The sequence below is a fragment of the Cynocephalus volans genome, chromosome 5, assembly GCF_027409185.1.
Source record: "Cynocephalus volans isolate mCynVol1 chromosome 5, mCynVol1.pri, whole genome shotgun sequence".
Classification (NCBI taxonomy): Eukaryota; Metazoa; Chordata; class Mammalia; order Dermoptera; family Cynocephalidae; genus Cynocephalus; species Cynocephalus volans.
The window spans coordinates 139,115,749-139,130,615 of record NC_084464.1 but is presented as its reverse complement, the minus strand read 5'-3'; the positions used below and the strand labels follow the sequence as shown (position 1 = coordinate 139,130,615).

The 14,867-nt window shown below is 41.8% G+C and overlaps 1 protein-coding gene across 1 annotated transcript in view; it reads right to left on the bottom strand.

The window, feature by feature from the left end:
* HECA (hdc homolog, cell cycle regulator) overlaps positions 1-12,845 on the bottom strand; it is a 44,374-nt gene extending 31,529 nt beyond the window's left edge. The window contains exon 1 of the mRNA XM_063097198.1: positions 12,285-12,845. Coding sequence (XP_062953268.1) covers positions 12,285-12,567 — 283 coding nt within the window. The 5' untranslated portion in view covers positions 12,568-12,845. The remainder of the gene's footprint in view (positions 1-12,284) is intronic.
* Positions 12,846-14,867: the final 2,022 nt, after the last annotated feature.

Genomic DNA, 14,867 nt, shown 5'->3' with positions numbered 1-14,867 from the left:
CCCTGAGACCAGCGGACTAATGAACACTGCAGATGTTCTGGGGAAATCTGTATAGCAAGAGCTCCCGGACCCAAACTTGCAGAGAAATGAAAAGCTCCCCCAAAGGAGAATACGGATTTTGTAAGATCAGCATTCACTACAGACTCTCCGGGGGAAAGCCAAGGTCTGCCCTGGGTTCTTCCAAAGAATCAGAGGGTGCATTCATCACTAGTTGGCAAGGAGCCACACTAACACATCACAAACTGAAAACTAAAAACCCACCTAGAAAACACTAAAAACCCCGAATTATGGCACAAATATTTGCTTTTTCAAACAGCTCTACAGTTTGCAGTTGGTTACAAACAATATTATGTTATCTTCACTTTCTACAATCAAAACTTGGGCTTAGAAAGGTTCAGTGGACTTGCAAAATGGCTGAGGCAGTTCTCCAGCTATGACTTGTGTCTCCCAAATCTTATACTCTTTAGGACAAGCAATGAGTTTGGAGACCTCTTCAAATCATTCATCTGAGAAGGCACAGGGCTGCCTGGATCAGCATGATGCATGGTGTGTGAATAAACTCTTGGTTCTATTGAGTGCTATGTTCTCTTTTTATTAAGATACACATGTAATTGCAGTTCAAGTGCCAGAATGAGAAAAATGAGAACTTGCTTATGACTTGGCATTTAAGTTTGTTATCACAAGCAAGTTACAGGCAATTTAGCATTAAGAGGCCTCAGTTTGTAGCTTGGCTCTTGAAAAGAAGTGATAACAAGTAAATAATGAGTCTTTATCAACAAGTTTCAAAGTTGTATGTAGCCAGAATAAAAACTGCAAGAGATTTTAGAAATATGCAAGAAGAGACAACTGTTGAGCACCAGAGCTTAGCTGTCAACTGGACAATGGTGGCCAGGGAGCAGAAGGTAAGGGAGGAAGCAAGGGAGGGCAGCAGGAGTTGCAACCAATTCTGTGAAACAGAGCCTCCCAAATTAGAAACAAAAAGTAAACAGAACCTCGCAAATGTAACAGTATTACTGTGCACTGGTTTCCAAATAAACTCAAAGTCACCAACCCTGCCCAAACCTCTGTGCCGACCACTAATTTCACAGACTAATTTCACAACTTTCGTCACTCTCCCTACCTTCACTGATTCCATCTCTCTGTGAACACTATGTGATCATACAAACTGTAACATTTCTAACTAGCAAGGACCGTCTTAAACAAGGCTGAAAAACAAATGAACTAGGGAAAATATATGTCCAAAAGTATCCTAAATATACAAAGACCTTGTGCAAATTAATAACACAAATATCCTATTAGTAAAATGCACAAAAACCACAAATAGGAAAAAAATACAAATGACCAGTATACATATAAAAAGATATTCATTCACCGACAGTTCAACAAACGCAAATAAAAATAACAAGAAGACATGATTTTTCATTTATCTGATTGGCAGAGATGAAAATGGTTATCAAAATTCACGTTAAGAAGTGTGAAGAAGTGAGCACTCCATGCACTGCCTGAATTCACGTAAACAGGCAAACCCTGTCTGAGAGAGTGGTTTGGCCATATGTATCAACCAGTGATCCCACTTCAAACCTAAAGAAGATAATCACTTCCTAGTTATGAACACTGGTCCATTAAGAACAGGAAGTGACACTTCAAATGTTCATAATCTCCAAAATTCCAAGACCAAGAAGTTCTTCTGCCATAAGGAGAAGGAATCAAATCAACATACACGTACAATGTGCAAGTAACAGTGCTTCCTTGGTCAAGCGTTTTCTTGTTTTACAAATTTAATTTCAGTTCAAGTACCAGAGTGATAAGCATGAGGCCTTTTAAAAGTAATTCAAACATCCCTATTGCTTTCTTGATGTTTTTATACTAAATTTAAGTCCTCTACTTTAAAAACCTGCATATAGTTTTTCTTTATTTATGTACATGTGCATGTGACTCAAGATGTACCCAACATCTACTGGGATGCAAATGTGATATGGGGCTTGGACACATTTCCATACACCCAAGCATGCCTTTTCTGCAAAAAGGAAAGAAAGCCATCTGAGGCTTAGTGTCCTCATCCCAAATGTAGACTGCAGACTGTGAGGTATTGCACATAGCTCCCAGTTAGCACTCAAGGGAGTTGTGGTATCTCCCTTGTTCCTGTCACTAGGAATGGCTGCTTCTCCTTTCTGTGAGTTCTATGGATTCTGCAGCTTCAACACACCAATCACCCAGAAATCTTACCCAATTTGATTCTGTATTGCAATACGTCATCTTCATTTCTAAGACTAAATGCCTAATATAGTGGAACCATATCATTACAGGGCTAAAGTTACTGCAACAGTGCCCAAAAAGAACAGACGGGAGGAGTTAGAAACCATTTGGAAGAATTCTTTCAGCTGCCCTGTGAGTTAGATATGTACAAATCTGTTTCTACCACTGAAGGCACTTCCTATTTCTCAATGCCAGGCTATCCCCATGGCTTCTGGAAACACTGCTCCGGGCTCTCCATGTCTGTTCATTAACACGTGTAACCAACCACCATTTACTCAGCCTCTCACATTACAGACTGCACCTGCTGCCAATCAAAAATAGCCAGAACTTGATTCTGTACATTCCCCAGTTTCCACTACTGCCCAGACACTGAGCTGTGTTAGACATAACAAGCAGTATGTTACTTTAATAAGTTGTGTTATAATACATTTCTACTAAATATTAAACTAAAATAATCATTACATTCAGAAGTGCTCATTTAGAAATCTACAACAGAACTTGTGATTCAATTTCAAAATTAGTGTCATAAGACTCTCTTGAGATGCTTTTATAACTTGAAGGGACATGATCTATAGTATAATCAAACTTATGCTTACCCTAGGAAAAAACATAATTTTAAAATGTGGCAAATAGCTCCCTAACTTACTTGAGCAACTTGATACCCTGATAACTTTTGCCTTAATTTATCCTCTTGATCAGTTTTACAAAGGCATATACCCTAAGGTTTTCTATTTCTAATGAATTTCCAATAAGATGAAATAAATAGGAATCCTGAATTATGACACCCGGGCCATCTTTTCCTATCTATCTGTAATTGCTCTTTTGGGGGTGATACGATTTAGTGGCAATATATTTTGAAGGGGTCCAGAATATGCCACTATGGCAAAAAAATTATTTGGAGCTGAAGGCATTTACATTCCTAAAATCTCTTATCTACCTAAAAGCAGAGCCTCCAAAAAAACTCAATTGTCATAAATCCCCTCCCCAAGAGCAACCAGGAAAGATTCATTGGCAAAGATGAGACTATCTTCACACCACACTAAACAGACATTATCACAAAACTATCGTATCTCCCACCTACTCTCCTAAGGGCCCATTTATCTTTACAAAAAGTCACTTGTTTTCCCATAAGTGTCCTTTTCTCCCTTCGTTTCCCTAATTAAAATGGTACATAAGCTCCAAATTCTAACCATCCCTTTGAGTCATATCCTTCTGTGATTGTCTTTTTTCTTGCTAATATGTCTTTTGACAATTTAATTTGCAGACCCTCAATAACTGAACATACCAGAGTAGAGGAAAATTTTTCTCACAGAAGAACTTAAATCTATGAAACACACTGTACAGGCTGAGCATCTCTAGTCCAAAAATCCGAAATACTCCAAAATCTGAAACTTTCTGAGCACCAACATGATGTTCACAGAGAATACTCATTGGAGCACTTTGGATTTCGGATTTTCAGATTAGGGATGCTCAACTGGTTAAGGATCTGTAAATATTCCAAAATCAAAAAAAATCCAAAATCCAAAACAATTCTGGTCCCAAGAGTTTCAGATAAAAGAAACTCAATCTATATTATCAGTATATATGAGAACCATGCTAATTTTCTTATTAAATGCAGTTTAAGCAATTATATGATTAATATTTAACACTTCCTCCTTACACTTCCTCTTTCGTCATTTATCTTTAAACTTCCTCTTAATATCTCTCATTTCTAACTCTTAGATTGTTTTCAAGTATTATCCTCATAGGCATAATTTAATAGAAATAATGTGTTTTCCCTTTCCACTTCTGATGAATCCGCTACTCACTTTTTGCCAGTTTATAAAAATCTCTCAAGTACGATCAAGCTAAAACATCCTTTTGATTAAATAAAGCAAGTTGCTATTTCACCAAACACTGAGAACTGGAAACTTTCTGAAATATTCGAAATTAAAACACACACGTAAAAGTCACTTTGTACAACACAATGACATCTCACCAGAGTTTGTTATAAAACTGATAAGATCATTATAAAAACAAAATGACAAATCAAGATCATTAGTCCAACCTGGCACAGAGATACACACTTTCTACCGAGGTAACCCCTTCCCCTTGAGAAAACCCTTTCTGCTCAGATGGTTCCAACCCTCCCCTTGGCATTTAGTCCTCTGAAGTTAACTTCAATTAGCTAACCTACCATCACTTGGAAAGCACAAGGATGCTGGTACCCACAATTAAGCCAGACTTTCCACACAGCAGCCTTGGACCATGTGACACTATCATCCTGCTGGGCAGAAAAGCAATGTGTAGCAATGTGTGCAGTGTGCCCACTGCTTCACTAAAAAAATCACAATCCAGGGTATGTGGCAGGTTCAACCTCCAATCCCTGACTGACTATATCAAAAGGTACCGATTCTGTTAAAATATACAGTAACTTTACAAGCTTGTCAACAACCTGATTATCCCCCTTTGCAGATTCAGCTGACCATGCCCCTGCTTACAAACCTTGTCAGATGGTTCTCCACCAGCTAAAATACACCCAGATTTGACTACCTGGCTCCACCCCCTTTCCAGCCTCCCGTCCTGTCACTGCAATTCACACCAGACACATCAAACTCCGGGTAGCAATTAGAACTCAGGGCCGTTTCCCACCTCCTCTGCTTGGAACATCCTTCCTCTTCTTTCAGAACTAACTGCTTCTCAAGTCTCCTGCAAGACTCAACTCAAATGTCCCCTCCTCCAGACAACAAAATCATTTTTTCCACTAGGAACCCACAGCACATTATCATGGATCCTGGTGTTTACAAGTCTCTCTGCCAGCTTCACCATGAGCCCCCTTGAAGGTGTGGATTCTGATGACCCCAAGTATAATTTAACATTATCCATACTTTCAGTCACACAAGACAGCAGGCACATAATAAATGTTTAGTGAACAGAGTGCGCAGACAAACAAAACAATGAATGAGAAAACAAATGAATGAGGAAGTAGCAAATGAACCCTCCAGATGTTGCCTGGAGAGAGGGAAAGGTCTTTTGTTTAATCCTCATTAACATTAAGCCCTGGCTGATCCCCGAAGAACATCCTGGGCTCCTCAACTCTTTAGCTACTCATCAACTACACATATTCATTTCACTTCTCCATCACATACAATCCCTATATTAGTCCAATATTTTACCACCTTACATGCTCTTTATTTCACAGCTGCCTTTGTGTAGTACATGTAATGACCTACTTGCATTTATTTCTATACGAGGAAGATGTAACTGTTTTCATACGTTGTTTTTTACGTTTTCTTTTTTTGCTAAATCACCCAATTTGGGGGCTGACCGGTTAGCTCAGTTAGTTAGAGCACAGTCTTATAACACGAAGGTCATGCGTTCAGTCACCCATACCAGCCAGACACCCAAAAAATTTTTTAAAGAGCTCATCCAATTTTTTCCAAATAAACTATAATCAGAGAAGATTAGATCATTTATAGTCAAAGCAGTGCTTAAATAAAAACCTGTGTGATACCAGTCTCTTTTTCTATATTAAAACTTAAAAGCCAATCACCACCACCGTAATGTTTCTCGGTGTCTGTTCTCAACAGCATAATGGCTTAACAAGTTGTGCAGTTGAATAAGGTTGAACAAACCACAAAACTTACAAAGTTATTGTTGATAGTGCCCATATCTGCAAGGCCCTGTGCCAAGATTTTACATGCATACTTTCACTTCGAAATCAATTTTTAAAAAGGGTTATATTTAGAAAACAGAGGTTGATAAAGGTTAAATAACTTGCCTCAAAATCACTCTGCTAGTAAGTTGTGGCACGTAGTTTTATGCCTAGGTCTGTTCAAACCCCATGCTTTTTAACTAAAACTTAAACAACTCTAGGCCTTACTTCATAAGTTTAGAATAATGAATGACACAAAAAAAATTTCAAAGTTTTATGCTTTCATCTTCACTAATTTTATCACCAGCTACTAAAATATTATTCACCATCATAAGATACTTCATTGAGTCTCTGTTAGCCACCAATCACTAAAGACCATGTCTCCAGCAGAAATAAATCCAGCCTTGGAAAGTCCCCTTAAGTACGACAGCACTTGCCCCAGGCTCTGGATCCAAATGGGGTCCTCATGTTCCTGAGTAATTTGGAGGTACAGCAATTCTCCAGCATACCTTTTAAACAACAAGAACTAGGGACTGGCAAAGACATGAGGAAAAGGTACCCTGACCCCGCAATGTCAAATAGGTACAACCTTTCTATAGGGCAATCTGTCAGCATGTATTAAAAGTCATAAAAATATGCATATCCTTTGACATAGCAAGCCCATAGGTAAGAGTACCCTAAGGAAGTGCTGTGGTTTGAATGTTTGGTTCTCTCCAAAATTTACATTGAAATCGAATCCCCAGTGCAACATTATTAAGAGGTGGGGCCTGTAGGAGGTCATTAGGCCTTGAGAGCGCTGATCTCATGGATGGCACTAATGCCCTTATAAAAGCATTTGAGGAAGTGAGTTTGCCCCTTCCACCTTTTCTGCCACATGAGGATGCCTAGAGAAAATGCCATTCACGGAACAGGCCCTCGCCACACACCAAGTCTTCTGGTGCTGTGATCTTGGACTTTCCAGCCTCTAGAACTGTGAGAAATAAATTTCTATTGTTTATATATTATCCAGTCTGTGGTCCTTTGTTATAGCAGCAGAAATGGACTAGGACAGGAACTAACTGGAAAAACGCCCAGAGATGTGTGAAATAAATTAGAGAGGTCAAAAAGACAGTAGAATCAAATTATCCAAGGTGCAGACATATGATGATACACCTGTATATTTACTGCTCTGCTAAAATGTCCATTAAATATTGTGAGTGTAAACATCCAATTATACAATACATGTGATCTACTTTTTCTGAAAACTGTATATGTACTTTTAAGTCTGTAGGAAAAAAACTTTAAAAGGCTGCAAGAATATGTATCAAAATGTTAACAATGGTGACCTCTAAGTGGTGGGATTATGTGTTTGACTATAAAATCAAAGAACTTTGCTTTTTTTTCCCCCCACAATGCTCATTTTATTACTGGTAAAATAGTGAAATACACAATATTTTTCATTAAATGAATCCCTTAAAAATACCAAAAACTTGGTAAACAAATTCAGTCAGGACGGATTTTTACCCCCTAAAGCCTTCCTTCTGATACCTTCAAGTTCTTTAAATTGTTCATGGCTAAAAGCGTGAAGTAAACTGGTAGGAGGATTAAGCTGCAAGAAGAGATTTTTCAGTTTTATCTCCTGTTTTCAATTCTCCATGGGATGATATATATTCTTGGACTTACAGAAAAGCTGACATTGGAGGCTTAGTTTCTAGAACTTAAGCACCGATCCTGTTAACAAATAAAGAAAGAGAGAAAGAATAAAGACTGTATCCCATCAGAGCACAGAATAGTTCTTCACTATAGTATACAAAGTGCACAAGAAGAATCTTGGATGGATAAGGCAATGTTTTCCACCAATCCCCATTACAAAAGGGATTTCAAAAGACAACATCCAAAAGTTGCAAATATTTTTAAAAACCTGGCAAAACTGACAACTAGATAAGGCAAGAAAATGTCTTCTAAGATTACAGTGGTACTCTACATATATTTTTAGACCCTCAATACATAGTTCTTGATTTGAACATAAACAGCAGGCAATCACTCTTCATCTTCCTTCTGATGGATACGGGTAATTTAAATGTACTAGGAACTAAAGTAGACATCTAAAAAGAGAAACTATTTAAAATATACTACAAACCTGAGGTTATAAAAAGTATGTTTAGTGGTCTAACTATGAAGCAAAATACAAATTTTGAGCAGGTGGTGCTCCAAAAAAATCTACTTGTAAACAGATGTATGGAATTCAGAATATACTTCTCCATAGAAACGGTGTTATGATGGTGGTTAACTCTCAGTCTAGTCCACAAAGCCTATTTAGTTGTTAGTGAGAAATATTTACCCCACACCTGTATTTTATGTGAATGGTATTGGTCTAAGTGAAGACACCAATAATGCTAGAATAAGAAAAACTCTCCTTTCACTCATAGTTGGAGGAGTCAGCTCTTGGAGGAGTCCCTCTCCACAAAGTCTCTCCAGCTATACAGATGCCACCCGCAAGGCCATACCCTCTTCCTGGGGGCAGCCCAAGTCCAAATGACCAGTCAATAGGTGGTGGGGAATAAAGGCCCTGTCCCATGCTTCAAGGTGAGATAACTTTGAAGGGTCATCCCAGCTCCAAAGTTCCCCACTGGGAAATCAGCTGGGGTCTCTGCTACAGCTGCATGATAGCATTGCCCCACCCTGGCCCCACTAATGATGCTAAAAGCACTCCCCAGTAAACCTCCTGCACAAAAATCTCTTGTCTCAGAGACTATTACCTGGATCTAAGACAAATAGTTAACACTTCGTAAGCTCATATTATGTCGGCAATGTTCTAATATGTATATTATATATAATAGCTATAGATATCTTACCACATATGTATGGGTAGGTACTATAATCCCATTTTACATATGCCGAAACTAAGCCTCAGAGAGGTTAAATGACTTGCTCAAAGTCATATGACACTTAACTGGAATCTAAGGAGCCAGGATTTGAATCTAATTCTACCAAATGCAAAGCCAATCACTATGTAAACTAACTATCTGCTAGAAAGAGTTGTTGAATGAAATGAGGCCGACTTGGGTTTCTAGTGGCAGTCAGGAATGAGTGGAGTAGTGAACCATGGTCATCCACAAAACAGGAATTTATAAATGTTCTTGGGATCCAGGCCCACTGAAAACTAGATACAGTGTGATCAAGGTTTCATGTATTTTTAGGACTGAAGAAAAAAGCAGAAGCGTAATGGAACCAGAATTCCAGAATGAAAGGACAAAGCTATAATCTACTGCATGATTACTAGATCCTAAAAATAATGATTGGCAGGGCCGGCCCGTGGCTCACTCAGGAGAATGTGGTGCTGATAACACCAAGGCCACGGGTTCGGATCCTATACAGGGACGGCCAGTTAGCTCACTGGGTGAGCAAGGTGCTGACAACACCAAGTCAAGGGTTAAGATCCCCTTACTGGTCGTTTTTTTTTAAAAATAATAATAATGATGATGATTGGCAAATCTTGTCCACCTACAATCAAAATGCTACAATATGTACAAACTGATGTTTACTATGTAGGAGGAGGATTGCATTTTCTCATTCTTCTTCGTCTTTTACTCCAATCCCTGCAAAAAGTTTCATAAAGCAGTATCTAAAACTACTAATAAATTTCTTATTAGAGGTACAATATCCTTACGATTAAAATTCAGCTTACTCAAGATGAAAAACTGCAACCAGTTCAACTTCTACTATAACCATACCATAGCTTCCCCAAGCTTTCCCTAGCTAGCAATCTTCTTTTATAGAATTAGTTCTTTATACCTACGGACAAACAATGAACAACTAAGAGCTAGTATTACTCTGCCTTGCTGGCCACACTGCCCAAGAGCTACAAGACATAAAACCATTCTATAAACTCTAAACAATTACAAATAAAAAAATATTAACTTTAAGGTAAATCATTAAGTTTGCATGTTTACAGAGTAGATAAAAACTGACCTGAATAGTGAAAACAAACCATTTAAAGATTTAACAGAATGTAGATTTACTCCTTCCTTAGAATAATTATTTGTAATATTCATAATCACAAAATATAATGTCACAGTTAAGTAGAAAATTGAAACACACTTAGAAATACTAAAAATAGTCCAATTAATGCTATTTTAAAATTCAAAAATAACTGGGCCTTAGTTGATTCTGAAAGTTTGCATGTTTGTTGCCCATTCCTTTAAAAATTCATCAATGCCATCTCTCCCACACCCCTACATTATAAAGCATAGCTTTAAATAGCCAAAAAAATTTTGTAATTTCCTTATTCGTTGATTTTGCACACAGGTGCTAAGGCCTCGGCACCCACGTTCAGTTGTCATCAACTGCAGAACTGCAGTGAGGGATTCTTCAAATTAAGGTAAATCTTTCACTGGGGCTTCACACCATGTAAGAACCAAGAATTGGGCATCATAAAATACAGCTCACTGCTCTGATATAAGTTTGTACCTTCCCTGACCCTGATTATGGCAAAGTTTGGCCCATTTCTTTCTCTTTTTCTCCCATTCGTTTAATAAAACAAGCTCCTAATCAGAAATATGTAACTTCACACAGTACTGCTATACTGCTGAAATACCTGAGATTGCCACTTCAGAGGAAAGTAATAACAGGAGCGCCATAACCAGTTTGTTTATGAATAAGGAGGTACCACCAGCCTAAGACAAAAATTTCCTCACACCACCTTAAAGTGGTCTAATCTTTCAAAGCAAGAAAAAAAAAGGAAATAGCCATCTTGAAGATTTTGCACAGACAAAAAACAGCAGGGTAAACCAGAACATGAATGCAAGCTCCATGAGGACCAGGATATCCTTTCTTGATTATCACTATATCCCTTAGTATTTAACACAGTACTTACAACACTGTTGGTGGTTAATATTTTTTGAATGAATAAATGATTGCTATAATTCACTGATCATGTACTATTTGTGAGGAACTTCACTAGGCTGCTTACATATGTAACGAGCCTTTAAAATAACAAGAAATGGGGACTTGTTGGGAAGGGGCACTCTGAGCCTCACAATAACCCTAAGAGGGAGTCAGTGCAATTTTTTTTCTTCAATTTTACAGAAGAGGAAATCGAGGCTCAGAAAGACTGACCTTCCCAAGATGACAAAGCTCTACGTGGCCAGGAGTCTGTCTTACCCAGAGTCTGGGCACATCAACACCAAAATGAAGGTTAGAGCTAGGGGAAAAAAAAAAAAAGAACATAGAGTATGCAGGTTGGCCAAAAGTTGTGTTATCAAATATTCACATATCGAGTAAGTTTGTTCCTGAAAATAAATAAATTTTTCCATTTCAATATTGCAGAGACACAGCCTCTAGGGCCAACAGTTCTGTTTCTAATAAGGCTACATTCAATCTCCCATGTTCAGAGCACTGTGGGGTTCTGGTAAGTGCAGGTGCCTGTTTAAAGTGACTGATCTACATAAAGAATGGCTTCAAAAGCTGAAAGCTGTAAATTAAAAGCCAGATATAATAATCCTGATCTCCCTTCATTAAAATATACCTTCACTGTCTTCCCTGAAAAACTGTCTATTCTTTGAATTCCTCTGTTTCCCTGAAAAAGCAGAAGAATTCAAAGAACTGTCCAAATAAGTGAAAGTGTTTGCCCAGCACCCCATAACGAAAACCAGGTCTTTACAGTGAGAAAAGAAATCCTGTCACATCTTGGCTATTCCCTAAGCGCCCCTTCAAAAGGAGCATTCAGGCACTACCTAAGATTATAAGAGTCTGAGGTTTCCTTCTAAAGATGTGAAGCAGAATTACATAGAGAACGATTTTTTTTTTTCTTTTTTTAACTCCGGGCTGTGGACGGAAGTCAAGTTCTCTTCCTTCCTCAAGCAAGCCAAGCAAATTAAAGAGCACCCCCCACACACCCACACACAAACGCCCTACAGCAAAAATGTCTGGGGGCCTCTTCACCTGTGGCAATCGACACAGCAAGCCTGGATCTGCTGGGAATTAAGGCCGTCCTCCAGTCGGGGGAGCACCAGGAAGAAGGAACTGGTTCCTAAGTTTTCAATCGGATCATTCTTCTCAACTTGGGCAGCTCCTTCCCTCCTGCCTCCAGCCTGGGGCACACAGCCGGGCTTTGCCAGCTCGGGCACACGGGCAGGGCCGGAGGGGAGCGCTGCCGCAGCCGAGCACCCCGCTCAACCCTCGGAATGTGGGGCGCTGGCTGCCCCCGGCGGGGACAACGGGCAGGGGGCCACAGCTCAGTCCTGGCGGCCAGGCGTGGGGACCATGAAGGGGCAGCCGCGGTGGGGCGGAGGGGCGGGGTGAGCACTTCCTGACTCTCGCATTGTCCACGCATCGCCCGCGCCACCCAGGGCCCCGCCACCGCGTCGTCCCCGTCGGGGAGGAAGTTGGCACTCGCCACGCGTCCCAGTCTTACCGTTCCTAGCGTCGCCTGCGGCTGCAGCGCCCACAACGGCCGCGGCATTCGCGGCGCCAGTCCCCGCGGCTCCGGTGCCCGCCGCGCCCCCGGTGCCCGGCGCGCCCGCCGCCGCCGCCACCGCTGCCGCCCCGCAGCCGGCCGCTCCCGCCAGAGCCCCCCCGGCCGCCGCGCCCGCCGCGCCCGCCGCTGCCAGGGCCGCGGCTCCATTTTCCTGCTCGTCCCCGCTGCTGTTGGCGCGCTTGTTTTTGCGGCCGCCTTTGCTGTTTTTGGGGTTGGGCATCTCGCTCGCAAGCGTCTAGGTGCCCGGCGACAGCGAAGGCGGCTCCCCGCGGCGCGGCCGCTGCTGATCCCGCGTGGAGCCGGCTCCGGGACAGAACGGAGGGCGCGGGCCGGCGGCTCCTCTGGCGCCCGTCTAGCCGCGCGGCCCGCGCCGCGCCATCCCGGCCACCGTGCCCTCCCGGCTTCCTGGAGCCGGCGCGCGGCCACCCGAAGACCGCAGCCGCGCGGGCGCCGCGGGCCCGGGCCGCGGGCGAGACGCTCCCGAGCCGGAGGGAAAAGGCGGGTCTCGGGCTTGTTTTGATTCGGCTGCGCTGACACGCTCTGAGCCCGCCCCGTCCCGTGACGACACTGGAGATTCAACTTGGCCGCTCCCACCAGGTTACCTCACGGCGGACAGACCCGCCCGTGTGACGTCACGGCCGCGCGAAGCCGGCCCACCACGAGTGACGTCATCCTGGCGCCGTCACCCCGCGCTGCCGGAGCTCCCCGCCCTTCCTGAGACAACCCAAACGCCAATACGGTGGCAGCTAGACCTTAACGTGATTGAGACTTAGAACAGTGTGGTCTGAAAAAATAAGTGGGTGACCAGAACAGGAATGGAAAACAAAGGACTTCGGATTAATAATCCATTCAAAAGCTGTGCCGTTCAGTAACAGTAATTAAAGGAATCGAATTGAGTTCCCAGACAATGTGGATGAATAGCGGAGTCCCTGCATGGGAAACCTTCACAGTCTGGAGGTGAAAACAGTTCATTCTAGCAGGACCCACCATCCAGGGATGTAACTAAATGTTGTCTGCAGCTGTGAAGCAGGACTTTCCTGGGGGTGACGATCCCTGAGGGTAGGACTGTGTTGGTAAGCAGGAGGAGATTAGAAGGTGACACTTGTGAAGAGAGACAATGGGCTGAGGGCAGGGGCCCCTGGGAAGAGTTTCACGTGGTCTCTTTTTCTGCAACTCTATTCTTTTCACAGGCCAGCTCCTCCCCATCACTCAGGTCTCAGCTCAAGTTCAGAGTGACACCACAGAGATACCTTCCCAGAAGAGCCATCAGAAGTAACGCTCTTTATTTCCCTCCTCCATCTCTAATTATGTTGGCAATGTGTATGTTTACTTATTTCTTGTCTGTCTCCTCTTGCTCAAATGAAACCACCATAGAGAGAGATTTCATCTGCTTTGGGTACTTTAGGGAATAGCTAGCATAAATGTGTTAAATGTATAAATTAGGTTCTTTTCCCATGAACTATGGAGGAAAGACTATTTTAGCTGACAATTTTACAGTTGTTCCCCTCCTATAATATAATCTTTAGTTAACCCAGCTCTTCAGTGAAGGCTCTGTGGCTGTATTGTGAAGCACAGAGATAGACAGGCAAGTACAGGGAAGAGTACCCTTTGCACACTCACCTAATGGGGGGATTCTGATTGGGAGCTTTGGGCAGCCGTAGCAGAGTCCTTAGTGGAGCCTGGAGCAGCAGGGTGGAGCACTAGATACTCAGAAGAAATTGCTGGTTGGACTGTTTAGTAAGAAAAATGACAAAACTCTTAATTCCCCAATAAATATATTAGAGGAGAGAGCCCCTTTCGTGGGCCATATTGATAGTGATGTTATTAAATAGATATTATAGTGATATGGGTTGAATGTGTCCCGCAAAGTTTAATGTATTAGAAATTTAATCTCCACTGTGACAGCATTAAGAGGGTGGGAAATCCTATTAGGGTAATTGAAAGGTGGAGCCTTTTAGAGGTGATAGATTGTGAAGCCTGTGCCCTTGTGAATGGATTGATCCATTCATGGAGTAATGGATGTGGTTCTGATGGCTTTATAAGACAGCGAGTGAGAAACTTAGTTCTCTGTTGCTCAAGCCATTCTCACCATGTGATACCCTGCATTGCTGTGAAGCATCACCACCCACCAACAAGGCCCTCACCAGATGTATTCCCTGGACTTTGAACTTCCCAGCCTCTGAAAATGTAAGAAGCAAATTTAGTTTTATAAATTACACATATTCAGGTATTCTGTTATAAGCAACTGCTGTGGATTGATTGAATTGTGTCCCCCAGAGTTCATATATTAGAAGCTTAATTCCCACTTAACTGTTGAGGGTTGGTAATCCTATTTTGGTAATTAAAATTGGGCCTTGAAGAGGTGATTAGATTGTAGGACCATGCCTTAGTGAATGGATTAATAATGGTGGTCAGTGGTGTGGTCCTGAGGGCTTTAAAAGAAGAGCGCATGAGATGTTAGTCTATCTCTGCTCCACTATTTTCTGCCATGTGAGACCCCTGGGTCACTGTTGCCACCAC